Below are 12,958 nucleotides of genomic sequence, written 5' to 3' on the forward strand. Positions count from 1 at the left end.
TTAGATGTAATTTTATATATGCTATTTCTTTATACTAATATTTTAAGGTAAAAACTATCAATATGCCCATTTTACAGGTGGGGAATCTAGATATAAAGATGATTTAACCAGTGAGAAACAGAACCAGAATCCATCTAATCTGGTTCCACATCCATGTTCTCCAATCTGTGCTACTGTCACTAAAATTTTGAGGGTACACAGCTGTGACACACAGGAAAGGAACTATCTAATCACTGGGGTGGGCTGGGATATATTTAACAAGTCCCCAAAGCGGGCAACAAGACAAGACATGCACCACATTGAAATGAATTCAAAAGAAGACTGTTTTTCCCAGCGCACTACTTTAAATCCTGTCTGATGCTATCGTTACAGGTTCTAAACATGGAATCTGCTCTGGGAAAAAGTTTGGAAATGTCAGAAGTCATCCTTCAACAAAAATAAGATGTGATTCATCCAAACAGTTATGCTCTTATTTAGATCTTTCAATCTTTGCACAGACTTCTTTGCAGATACTTCTCAGACAGAAAGAGTACAGTTTAATAATTCAATTGGACCAATATTTGGTGAATACTTCTTTTGTGCTTGGCCCTGCAGAAATGCCAAGTTCGGGTCACCTTCCCCATTCACAAGTTTCCATAGTTTTCCGATAAACACAAAATAGTACAAATGAGCACGCCTGAACTTGGAAGAAAGATGCTGCTTGGGTCCCATTTAACTTTTTCAAAAGTTTTTTAAGGCAATGTGATACCAGCAGAGATGACAGATGCTATCATCCTGGCCTGACCAGTGTTGGCTGTCCCCAACTTTTTACCAGAGGAACCAGCCTTAACACTACAGTGGGGACATCACCACTGACAAAAGTGTCAGGACAAAGAAGCAAACTGTCACTGCAGCACAAGGAGAAGTACGCCCATGGCTTCTGCAGAACCTGGGGCCCCTGGGGCCGAAGATGGCAGCCAGGGCTTAATTCCAGCCAGTGTGTGGGAATCAGGCTCACTGCCAGCAGAACTCAGGTTTCAAAATAAGCTGGAAATCTGAATTTATATGTGTAATCTTGCAATACTGTATTTGTAACTTCATAAATCATCATGCTGAACAAATGAATCTTATCTGCAGGCACAACAGGTTACTGAATGACTAATAAGCAACAACTGCACAAGCAGGACCAAATATGGGTGACCACAGGATTGTTGACAGTGAGTCTTCTGAAGAATCCATTGGTGAACTCTGTGTAAACTCCCCCCCCCACACACACACACACATAGACTACAGAATATCATTAATTGCAAAACTCTGAACTCTAAACTCTGTCCTCTGCAGCAGCAGACTCATAGCTGCTCAGACCAGAAGCAGGAGTCCCTCCCCATTTCTTCCTTTGTACTCACTCCTCCCCTCCACCCCATTCCCCAAGCCCTGCCCTCCATCCTCCAAAATGCCTCCAAATGTGGCCCCATCTCACAGTCCGCGCCGCTCCCACTCTACTCCAAACAGCCTTCACCGCTTGCCTGAATGGTAGGACCAGCCTAACTGATCTGCTTCTGCACAAGAACCAGGAGAATTCCAATGTGGAAGTGCAGGCCACACCGCACCGCCACTGTTTGGCTCTAGCCCCTCTCCCCCTCCCTTCGTCCCTCCCCCGCTTTGATCTTGTATTATTCTCCCTCTTTTTCACTACTACTCCAAAATCACAATTATTTTTATCCTAACCCAAGATTTTCTGCCGCAGTAGTCATGGCCACAGACTACGAAACAAGATCAAATAGGAAAGTAGTATTTTAGTAACTCAGTTCGTCTAAGATGTTACCCAACATTCTTTGCACCAACCACAAATAAATCAGAGACAGAACAAGACCTGGGCTTTTCAGGCAGGAGACTGGCATCAACCCTGAGGGGGAGCAGGACTGGCATATGCAGGCTCTGCGGGATCTAAGCAGATGCAAACAAAGACAGGGCCAATGCAACGTGGCGCGTAATTACAGAGGACTTACGAGCCACCTGGGTCCTGCCAAGGTTGTCCAAAGATACAGCTTGAGTTGCCTAAATGACAAGTGAAGTCACAACTGTCTGCAGAGGAGTGAAAAGATAACACTTTCAGAATGCTTTCAGAACATGTCTGATGATCTTTCTTCATAAATTTGAGCTCTTTCATATTGACTACTTTATTATTAATTTATGGCATATTTTTAAAAAGGGATTTAGCCAGTCTACTCATTTTATCATTTTGGCACCTATTCCTACTGTTCTCTCATATATATAAATATATATATGTGTGTGGCATATATACATGGAGAAAATTATTTAATACAGTGCTCTTGCACTTTCATTATCCATTCAAAAATGAAGTTCTAACATCTGATAATACACTAAATTCTATATTCTCTTCCCCCATGTTTGTCTTTGGTAAGAAAGTTAGTCTTAACATTCAAACAGAAATAAATAATTTAATTTCCCAATATTTTCAAACCACCAATCTCAAATTTCACCACTGATTCAAACGTAGCACCCTTTTCAGGTTCCTGTAACTCCGCACCTTCTTCGAATTCCAGAGCATTTTGGCAAGCAACGTGTATGCACAATGCCATCTTAGTTAACTACAGTAGGTTAACATGTAAAGTTTTGGAGTATTTTACAACAAGAAGTTCTGTTCTTGGTGAGGCAGTCAAAGTATCTGAAACCATTTTCTTTGGGTTTCTTCCATTATTTAATTTTTTATAATGTCTATGTATCACACAAAAATGTTTTGTTTTAAATGGTGGCTCTAGTCAAGATTAAGCAAAATGATAAAATCATTTATAATTTTATAAATTATAAAATATGAGGCTTAATCAGTGAAAGAAGCTGTGTGATCTGTACTATCCACTTCTACGATTCAAGTCCATGGTAAAAGACTAGAAGTTGCCTTCTTCAGATGGAGAGGACAGGAAACAGCATGAAATGCTGACTGAAATAAGGCCTAAGAGTCCTCAGACAACACGGACATAGCAAACTCAACCGACAACAGAGCTCATTCCTTACATGCACAACTGGCACAGCAATGGAAAAGTTTGAAGAGTGCAGTTCCTCAAAAGATAGGCTCCTTGGGTGAGACGTTAGTAATGGTATCAAAACTGATAATGAAAAGTAAACAAAATGAAATTTTCTTTATTTACTGAAGGAAAGGCAGCTGCCCTAGCCCTTCCCTCTCCTCAAGCCACCTTCTAAAAAACAAAATAGGCCTAACACCTCTGTCAGTATACAGTACAATGCAAAGCAAAAACGGGAGTGGCTCACAAGGTGGATAGGAGCCCACTCCTGGGTCATCTGCCCATCTCTCCAGGAGACAAGTGTTCGCTGTTCTCTCTTCTACTTCCCTACCATGTGCGAAATTCTGTCCAGAGTGCCAGTATGAACTTAATCTGAAACACACTCAAAACTAAGTTGTCTTTACTATATTCTACATTGGTACCAAGGAATTTTTTGTTGGCATTATTTTGTATGTCTCCAACAGATAGCAGCAAAAATGTCAGTATGGGCTACAGGTCAAGCAGGATCCCCTTATGGTTGGTGGACAGCTACCCATAGCCAGCAGAGCAAAGGGTTTCTTGGGGCAGATACAGCAGAGGAGGATCCAAAATCTCCCTGTTACGTTTAATAGTGTCTTCTCCCAAACCACCACTCACCAGCAACCTACTGCTGTGTAGGCTGCTGGTCGGTTGTTGTACCATCAGACCCTGTCCCTGACGCTGGAAATCCTGAGGGTACAGGGGATCAAGGTAGGTGCATCAGCTCCCCGCCCTTTCCGGGTCAAAGGTGAAGAGTCATTTCCTCTCAGCAGATCAATCCCAAAACAGAGCATCAGCGACATTCAAGAGAAAGGATCAAATTCTCTTCACCATCACAAATACCAACAGACTGTGTCAAAATAATTTATTAGGTGCTCCATATGTCCCAAAGCACAACACAGGCAATAACATTTCAATTGTTTTGACTTTAACCAGATGAAACTTATTTTGCAAGTATAATTATAAGACAAACATTTTTTAAAAGATCAAATGGAATTAAAACAAATCCAGCTACCTGATATCCTGAGGGTACAGGGGATCAAGGTAGGTGCATCAGCTCCCCGCCCTTTCCGGGTCAAAGGTGAAGAGTCATTTCCTCTCAGCAGATCAATCCCAAAACAGAGCATCAGCGACATTCAAGAGAAAGGATCAAATTCTCTTCACCATCACAAATACCAACAGACTGTGTCAAAATAATTTATTAGGTGCTCCATATGTCCCAAAGCACAACACAGGCAATAACATTTCAATTGTTTTGACTTTAACCAGATGAAACTTATTTTGCAAGTATAATTATAAGACAAACATTTTTTAAAAGATCAAATGGAATTAAAACAAATCCAAACTTATATAGGGACAGCCAAAACACCTGGGAGCTGGTGTTCAAGAATATGGAGTCAGTTTTACTGTTTGCTTTTTAGAGGCCGAGTTACAGGCATAATTTAAAATGTTGGGCTGGAAGCGCTACTTACTATAGATGCCATTTATCATGACACAGGAAGCACACAGTCTCCCTCATAATACTAAAAGGAAGACCAACATCTGCAAGTGAACAGTGTGTCTGCGTACTACTCACAGATCTCCCTTCAGTTTTTTCCCCACTCCGATCCTTGTAGCCATCAACTTCTAACATGAAAAAAAGCAGGAAACAATAGGGTACCAACAGCTCTGCTCTGCGCTCCTGTCTCCAAAAGGGACACATCGGAATAGCTGTTCATACAGAAATCCATAAAAAGTTCAGATGTCTGTATGTTGTATCAACTTAAACTGCAAGGCTGGAATTGTAACATGTGACAGCTTGGCTCATCTTCCTCTTCAAAAGGGGAAAAGCAGAAAATTGCCCGCGCTCCTGCTCAGCATGTTTGATTTTGCATATTCCCTCCCTAACCTTTATTTGTTAAGCCTTTTTGCTGAGAATCAATCACCTCAGCAACTGATAAAAGAGCTTCCGCTTTTTACAAGTTCTCAGCCCTGCCAGATGAGCAGCTCGGAAAGTGAGCCAAAGAAAACGTAGGCTCAAAGCAGAACAAACTTCCCAACAGCAAAGCAACGAGCCCTGGGCCACTTCCCTCGGGAAACCACCGCTTACCAACCGGAGGCTCTGAAAATTAGAGGGATCAAAACAGCATTTTACACACTATACACTACTACAAAAGGTTTTCACGAGCCAGTGCTCTTTTCCATTACTGCCTCAGCACTCGCCAGGGATATCAGAAGTCAAGGGTACCTGGTGGGGTTTTATTTAGCATTCCTAAGCAACTGCAGTCTTATGTGTTTCACAACAACAGAACATATTTCTTAGCAATAGAAGACAAGTAATGATGATTGACTAATGATTTATGACTAAAAGAATGAAAACAAAGTGAGCTTAAAAACTGGCTAATGCTTTGCGTGAGGTCATTAAGTAAAGGAACAGAATATCCAAATATAAGTGTTTGACTTTTAACTCTTAACTACTTAAAAAAATCAGTCTTCGTAACTTTTCAAAATCCCAGAACTCGGGTGTGGGGGTGCATGCCTTTAAATCCAGCATTTGGGAGGCTGAGGCAGGAGGATCGCTGTGAGTTCAAGACCAGCCTGGGCTACACAGTGAGTTCCAGGTCAGTCTCAACTACATAGTGAGACCCTGTCTCAAAAAACAAAAACAAACAAAAAAAAAATCCCAGAACTGTAATTTGTTCTACTCTGTAATACTTCCCAGGACACCCGAACTCAAAAGCATTCTATGACTCTGTGTCATATTAAGGATTTGCAGCAAAAAAAAAAAAAAAAAAAAAAAAAAAAAAACCATATTTCTCTAATGAGTGTTTTCTTATCTATGATATATTCACAGAGCTAAGAATCAAAAGATGACTTTAGAGTTGTATTATTAAATTGTCTCAAGCCCTTCCCAAATCTTTTATCAAGAAATGAATTGAGCCAGTTTTAAGCTTTAAATCATTCTTCTCCACTATGAATTTAGATGGTTCCTAATGAAGAATTACACTGTGTATAAAAAAAGGATATCTATTAATCTAAACAGCTCTCTAATAATTGTTCCAGTACAATTCCCCCCACAAAAAAAGCATAGAAATAGGGAAAGTCTGCAAAGCTGGGTTTTTTTATTTTTATATATAAATTCAGCAAAACTCCTGAGATACTCATCTTCATGTAATAACATAATTTATGCAGTTATGAACTCAAGCCCACACTTTACTCCAATCACTTTTCAATACAACCATCGGTTCGTGAACATGCAGTGTTAGACATATTAAATGTGCATTTGTGTCATCACTGATATTCACTGGTGTCTAATACAGGTCAAAAGCTGTGTAGATGAACAAAAATAGTCCCTGCGCCCTGGGAGGAGCTCACCTCTCTCTGGAAGAGGGGCACACAGTTATCTAAATCATCGTTACGCATGCTTCCAACGATAACGCTTTGAGAACACAATCGTCAATGGGCTCAGGAAAGATATTCTCGAGGAACTGGCATTTAAGCTCGGGCCAAAATGAAGACTAGGAGTTTGCCATGAAAATACAGGGGAAGATGCAGCCCAAAGACCCTGGATGCGAACCACTGAGCTAAATCCCTGGCCCCTAAAGACAATTTTTGAAAAAGGTAAAGTCATGACTCTCAGACAAGTAAAATATTAGCCTATTAGCCTCTTATCATTAGTCAATTTAGCTCATTAGTCAATGAGGAAACCTGCAAAATGTTACAACAAGCTCAAGGCAGAACTCAAAGAATCACATATTTAAACATAAAAATGGAAAACTTAAATAAATTTATAAAAGATGCAAAAACTGGTCTCTACAAGGGGCAATAATCAATTTCATTTTGATTAATTTGCATTTTATGGATATGACTCATTTGCATTATCTATTTTCAACAACTCACAGAGCTGCAGAGTAGCTCCAGAGGAAAGACAAAGATAACCTAGATGGCTGGCTAGGCTAGATATGCTAATGTTTTTGGTTTTGGTTTTTTTGGTTTTTTTGTTTGTTTTTTTGAGACAGGGTCTCACTACGTAGTTGAGACTGACCTGGAACTCACTATGTAGAGCCCAGGCTGGTCTCAAACTCACAGTGATCCTCCTGCCTCAGCCTCCCGAGTGCTGGGTTACAGGCGTGCGCCACTACACCCGGCTAGATATGTTAATGTTTTTAACCCATTTTAAAGTCTTTCACAAATTTTCCTAACACAGATAATAGTGACTTGGAAAAGTAAGATATCGGTAAGGATGGAGAGAAGTGGATAATGTGTGTGTGTGTGTGTGTGTGTGTGTGTGTGTGTGTGTGTGTGTGTTCAGATTTAACAGACTTGGTGTTTAACACTTGGGATGCCCAGAGAGATGTCTGTTTTAGATGCCATCGATTCCTGTTTCTCAGCTCTGTAAAACAACAGACCCATGGAGTAACTACTGTAGTGGTTAGGATGGAATGTCAACTTGGCTGGCTTTGAGATTCACCCAAGGGATTGGGGGAGCACATTTCTAAGTCTGGGTGTGTCATACAGGCATGGCCTTTGGGTCTAGGTCTGGTCCCTTGCTCCTTCCTCACCTGGCTTTCCAGTGCCATGAAGTAAACATCTTGCTCCATCACACCCTTTCACCAGGATTTTTATGCCCAGGAACCAGCTGACCATGGACTGAACCCCCTAAAACTGAGCTAAATACAATTCTCCTCCTTTAATTGTGGGTGTCAGGTTTTGCATCCCAACAATGAGAAAGTCAACTAAAACAATTATCTTTTAAAGTCCAGCATGATAGAGCAAAAGATATGATAAAAAAGAAATGAAACAAAACTAATATCCTTCAACAGGACTTTTTTTCTTGTGCTAACCTCTGGATTACCTAATGACATCATGCAAAATTGCAACTTTCCCCAGCTCAGCAAGGGCCAAGCCACAAAGAAGTTTTATGGTAATGTCCCAGTCTAGAAACTCGCTGTGTCCTCTCTTATTGACACCAGTTTGGAACAGCCCAAGGTGTAGACTGAAGACAGTCAGAGGGAAAACAAAAGAATGTGGAGAAAGTTTCATGTCACTATCATGAGCCCTCCGTCTTATTAGATCCAAATTCTCATAATTTCTCAGATAAATTCCTTCTAAACTTTGACTTCTTACTAGGAGTGATCTGGAAAGACAGTTTTCAAAGTCATCCTCCTTTTGATACTTTTTCTTCAAACAAAACAAGGTTTTAGCTTCTCTATCAGATTAAAGAATGAAAATATTTACTAAACATGATAGAAATTACTAGGTACTTTCTACGTTCTTGGCCAGAATCTTATATATTATAAATGCACAAAAATAGTAAATAAATTTAATAAACTATCATGGTTCTACTGGACTATGAGTTATTTGTGTCTCTGAGGATATCAGTGACCCTACCCATAATACCACAAAATTTGTTTACTGCATTTTCTCAGTTGTCATCTCTATTATCCTACACACGCCCTTCTGTGTTTATTGAACTACTTCTCTCCATTTAATATTATAAATGCACAAAAATAGTAAATAAATTTAATAAACTATCATGGTTCTACTGGACTATGAGTTATTTGTGTCTCTGAGGATATCAGTGACCCTACCCATAATACCACAAAATTTGTTTACTGCATTTTCTCAGTTGTCATCTCTATTATCCTACACACGCCCTTCTGTGTTTATTGAACTACTTCTCTCCATTTAAAAAGATAGGTACAAAAGTAATTTCACCAGTCTCAAATGTTTCCTCCACATGTCTACTAAGAAAACAGTGTTTTGGGCCGGGGATTTAGCTCAGTGGTTCAGTGGCCTGCCTTGCAAGCGCAAGGACCCGAGTTCAATCCCCGGTACCAAAAAAAGAAAGCAGTGTTTTAAAATTCATCATCAAAATGAATTCTAAAGCAAGTCTTCCTCAATGAATAAATTAAGCTGCTAAAAACTACACTGCTTCACTTGTTCTACATAGAAAATAACCATGTTATACACAGTAACAACCAGGATGGATAATCCTACCCACAGGAGTAGTCATGAGACCACTACCACAAACTCCTCATATACCCATCCTCTCAGCTCCTAAAACTAAGTTGCTCAGAATACAGTCACAAGCAGATGCAAAAGTTCTGAATAATGTCAAGTCCAAAACACACATTGCTGTGCCTGTACAATAAAACAATTTAAAATGAACCCCCCCAAATCCCTGCCTATGTTTTGGAATTATCCTATATATAAAATCACTAATTACACAAACACTTCTATATTTTTTTATTCTCTACAATCTTAACTCATCTGTCAAAGTCAGTTTTCATATTCCTTACATTCTCAAAGGCAAGATAAAGTGTCCCTCAACAAAACCCAGGAAACACTATCCAATAATCCAATACAAATATTGGGAGGTGGAGTGATATTTTGCGGGGGGGCTCTCACTATTTTTCCCAGGCTATTTCTCAACTCATGAGCTAACACAATCCTCTTGCCTTAGGCCCCTGTGTGGCTGGCATGTAGGTATGTGCCACTGTCCTCAGCTTAAGGGATATGGGCAATTTTTTAAAGTTTTGCTGCTGCTTAAGGTAACAGTAAAACATCCTTACTTTTTCCTCAAAGAAATAGCCATGTATATTTTCCTGATGTTTACAGCTTTCTTATCCAGAAAGTTAAAAACACAAATATTAAAGTAGCTTTCATACTGTTTAAAGACCACAATGGTGTTTCTTGAAGAACCTTTACTTTTCATCTTACTGTCATAGTTCTACAATCTATGAGCCCTAAAGGTTCCTCCCATCCTTGACCTAGTAGACAAAATTCTGACTTCTATACCAATGGAAATCACATTTGAAACACATCTGAAAAGACCACTGCCAGTTCCTCACTTCAACCCTTAAAAAATACTGATCGAAAAATATTGAACAAATTATTGATTATGTTCCAAGTGGTTAAAAATGCTGAGGAAGAAGAGATCTTCAGAGGTAAAACTGAGGAAGGACACGAGAAGAGAATCCAAGGGCATATAAACATTAGCCACATCCACAGAATGAAAAACTGTAAATGTGGCTGCACCGGACAAAGGCTGCCTGGATAGTAATTTGACTTTCCCTAGGCAAAGTGAAATAATCATCTTTTTTAGCTAAGTGAACACAAAATTTTCCCAATGATACATTCATTTCCCAAATGTACCCAGGATTCACAGAATCAAAAGTAACAAACTTCTGGCTTAGGAATGTGGAGAATGTCGGGTAAAAATAAAAAGCATCACACAAATTCCGTATCAGAATTTCCTTTAAACAGGTTCTCAAAGGAAATAGAGGAAGAATAAATGCATGTTCATATTCTGGAGTTTTCTATTAGGTTGCGTTCCTGGGAGATCCTGACTGCACGTCCAACCAAACTCCACCGACCACAGCAAAGCATGCAAATCACCAGAAAGTTCCGGAAAGTCTCGGTTACCTTTGAAAATCGAGCATTTATCCATTTGGTAAAGGTTTTCTTCTGCACGTCATTGTGTTCGTCTGTGAGAAGGGAAGCAGAGAGAACTTTATGAGCATTTGTATCATTAGGTATCTACGCAGCATTTGTATCTACGAAGCTCATCCCCATCCTGGGGACTTTAAAATAGTTCTGTCGGGCCAGGGATTTAGCTCAGCCTCACAAGCACAAGGACCCAAGTTGAATCCCCAGCACCAAAAAAAATATTTTTAATAAATAAATAAAATAACATAGTCCTGTCACCCTGGGTTGCTCAGCCAAGGAAGAATTATAAATAAAATGGAATACTACTCAGCCATAAAGAATGAGAAATTAGATTCATTTATAGGAAAATGGATACATATTGAGAATATACTCCTAAGTGAAATAAATAAGCCACACATGTGTAAATACCGAATAGTTTCTCTGGTGTGAATAAACTGTAATAATATCCAAATCTTTTGCTCATATTTTCATCAGGTAATTTATTTTTTGTTGATGGAGTTTATGAGTTTCACATATACCTTGAATGTTAACTGCTTATTGTATGGAGTTATTCTTTATATAATATATATGTGTATGTATATATTTTTTCTCTTATTCTATGGGCTACATTTTCGTTTAGTTGATTGTTTCCTTTACACGTCAAGAAACATTTAAATATTTCTCAGATGTTTATTTTGCTTTTGTTCCTTGCACTTTTGATGTCAATCAAGAAATTATTGCTAATACCAATGTTGTGGAGCTTTCTTCGCTCCTCAGATTTATTCTAGAAGTTTTATAGTTGTAGCTTTTATGTTTAAAATAATTTTGAATTTTATTTATATTTATAAAGGAAATAAAATTATTTTGAATAAATAAATAAAATACGTAGTCCTGTCACCCTGGGGTGCTCAGCCATGGAAGAATTTTCTGATCCATCATGGCCAGAGCCTGTCACAGCCTAGAATTGAGAAGATCCAGGTAACTGGTCCAAGGGACCCAGCTGCCTCTTCCTCAGACCAGCTAACACCCAGGAGTTGAGGACAGAATCACAACCCCACTTTCTATTACACATAATGCTTCCTGTTGTGTTTTAAGTAAAATGCCAAACATGATCATCATTTTAGTGTGCTCACAATAAAAAAAAAAAAAGTTTTCCTGTAAAAACTAAGCACTTTGTAAGTTTCCCCATTTTTCATACAGGTCTGATTCCCTCCAGAACAAAGAGGAGTCTACAGTTGACTGCTCTGTAAGCTGTTTTTCAACAGGAAGACTGACATAAGGTCATAATGACAGCCTCTACATAAGCATTCTATAGGTAGAGAAATCAGAAGAGGACAAAAACGTTATGGACAAGCTGGGTGTGGTGGCATATGCCTGCAGTCCTGGCACTCAGATGGCTGAGGCAGGAGATCCATGAGTTCAAGGCCAGCCTGAGCTAAAGAGTGACTTCCAGGCCAACCTGGACTACACAGGGAGGACTTCTAAAAGCTAAAGAACAATGAGGTTGAAAATGAGCAAAGTGAAGGTATTAGGCAAAAGGAGGCCACGCAGAACAACAGAAATGGCAAAGGGCCTTGAACAAGTCAGATCCTATCCTCCACTTATAATATGACCATGGGTAAGTGAACCATAGCAATGTCTCCCAGACTCACAGTTCCAACCGGGAAACGGAAGGAAGTATCACCTAGTGAGTGAGGGTATCACGAAGAACAAAAAGATGAGTGAAAGCCATTTGACAAAAAGCTGGTCTTCACCTCACTGTTGCTATAATTATTATAGTATGAGTGTAAACAAGGCAGATAAACAAATGCACATGTGACCCATCAGCAAGAGTCAATGCTGCCTTAAAGCCCACAAATCTGGCAGTTACAGATCTCTAGCGGCTGTGAAAGCTGCCTCAGGAATCTGCAGAACAGTGAGAAAGCTGTGGATCCATCCGTGAATATGCACCACCCACTCCATCACCACGGTGCCACCGTGCTGCTCCCACCTCATGAGAGCCAACGACACAGGGGCCCTGGGCTCCGCCTCCCTACACCCAGAGGACCACGAGATGTTCACCTGAGACATCACCGGGGCTCCGGCGTGGGTGCTGAATGACCCCCATGATCCATGTGTTAAAGTCTTAGTACCCAGGTTGGTGCTATGGAGGACAGGGGGGGCCTGCAGGAGCCCTTAGGTCACTGGGGATCTGCCCTCCAGGGGATCTGGGAGACTCCAACTCCTCCCTTCACTTTCTCATCCATGAAGGGAGCACTTCGCTCCTCCTTGCACCTCCTGCTATGCCTTCTGGCCCCTAACTAGAGACCCAACACCACGGATCCACTCAGTCATGAACTAGAAATTTCAAAGCTGAAGCCTAAATAAACTAATTTTTCTTATAAGTTAATTATCTCAGGCAGTTCGGCATAGTGGCAGAGAGGTGGATAACAACACATCAAGTTTGTGATAACTGTTCTTTCTTCCCTTCTGAAAGGGTTTTTGCAAGGAAAAGGTTGCATCTGGAA

At 40.0% G+C, this 12,958-nt stretch overlaps 1 protein-coding gene across 4 annotated transcripts in view; it reads right to left on the reverse strand.

Moving 5' to 3' along the window:
* Utrn (utrophin) overlaps positions 1–12,958 on the reverse strand; it is a 479,533-nt gene that overhangs the window by 366,649 nt on the left and 99,926 nt on the right. For all 4 annotated transcript variants that reach the window (XM_010626629.1, XM_010626631.2, XM_010626630.2 and 1 more), the window contains one exon: positions 10,449–10,510. In XM_010626629.1, the coding sequence (XP_010624931.1) occupies positions 10,449–10,510 (62 nt within the window). The remainder of the gene's footprint in view (positions 1–10,448; positions 10,511–12,958) is intronic.

This window comes from Fukomys damarensis, unplaced genomic scaffold (genome assembly GCF_012274545.1).
Source record: "Fukomys damarensis isolate Sample0158 unplaced genomic scaffold, DMR_v1.0_HiC HiC_scaffold_14, whole genome shotgun sequence".
Taxonomy (NCBI): Eukaryota; Metazoa; Chordata; class Mammalia; order Rodentia; family Bathyergidae; genus Fukomys; species Fukomys damarensis.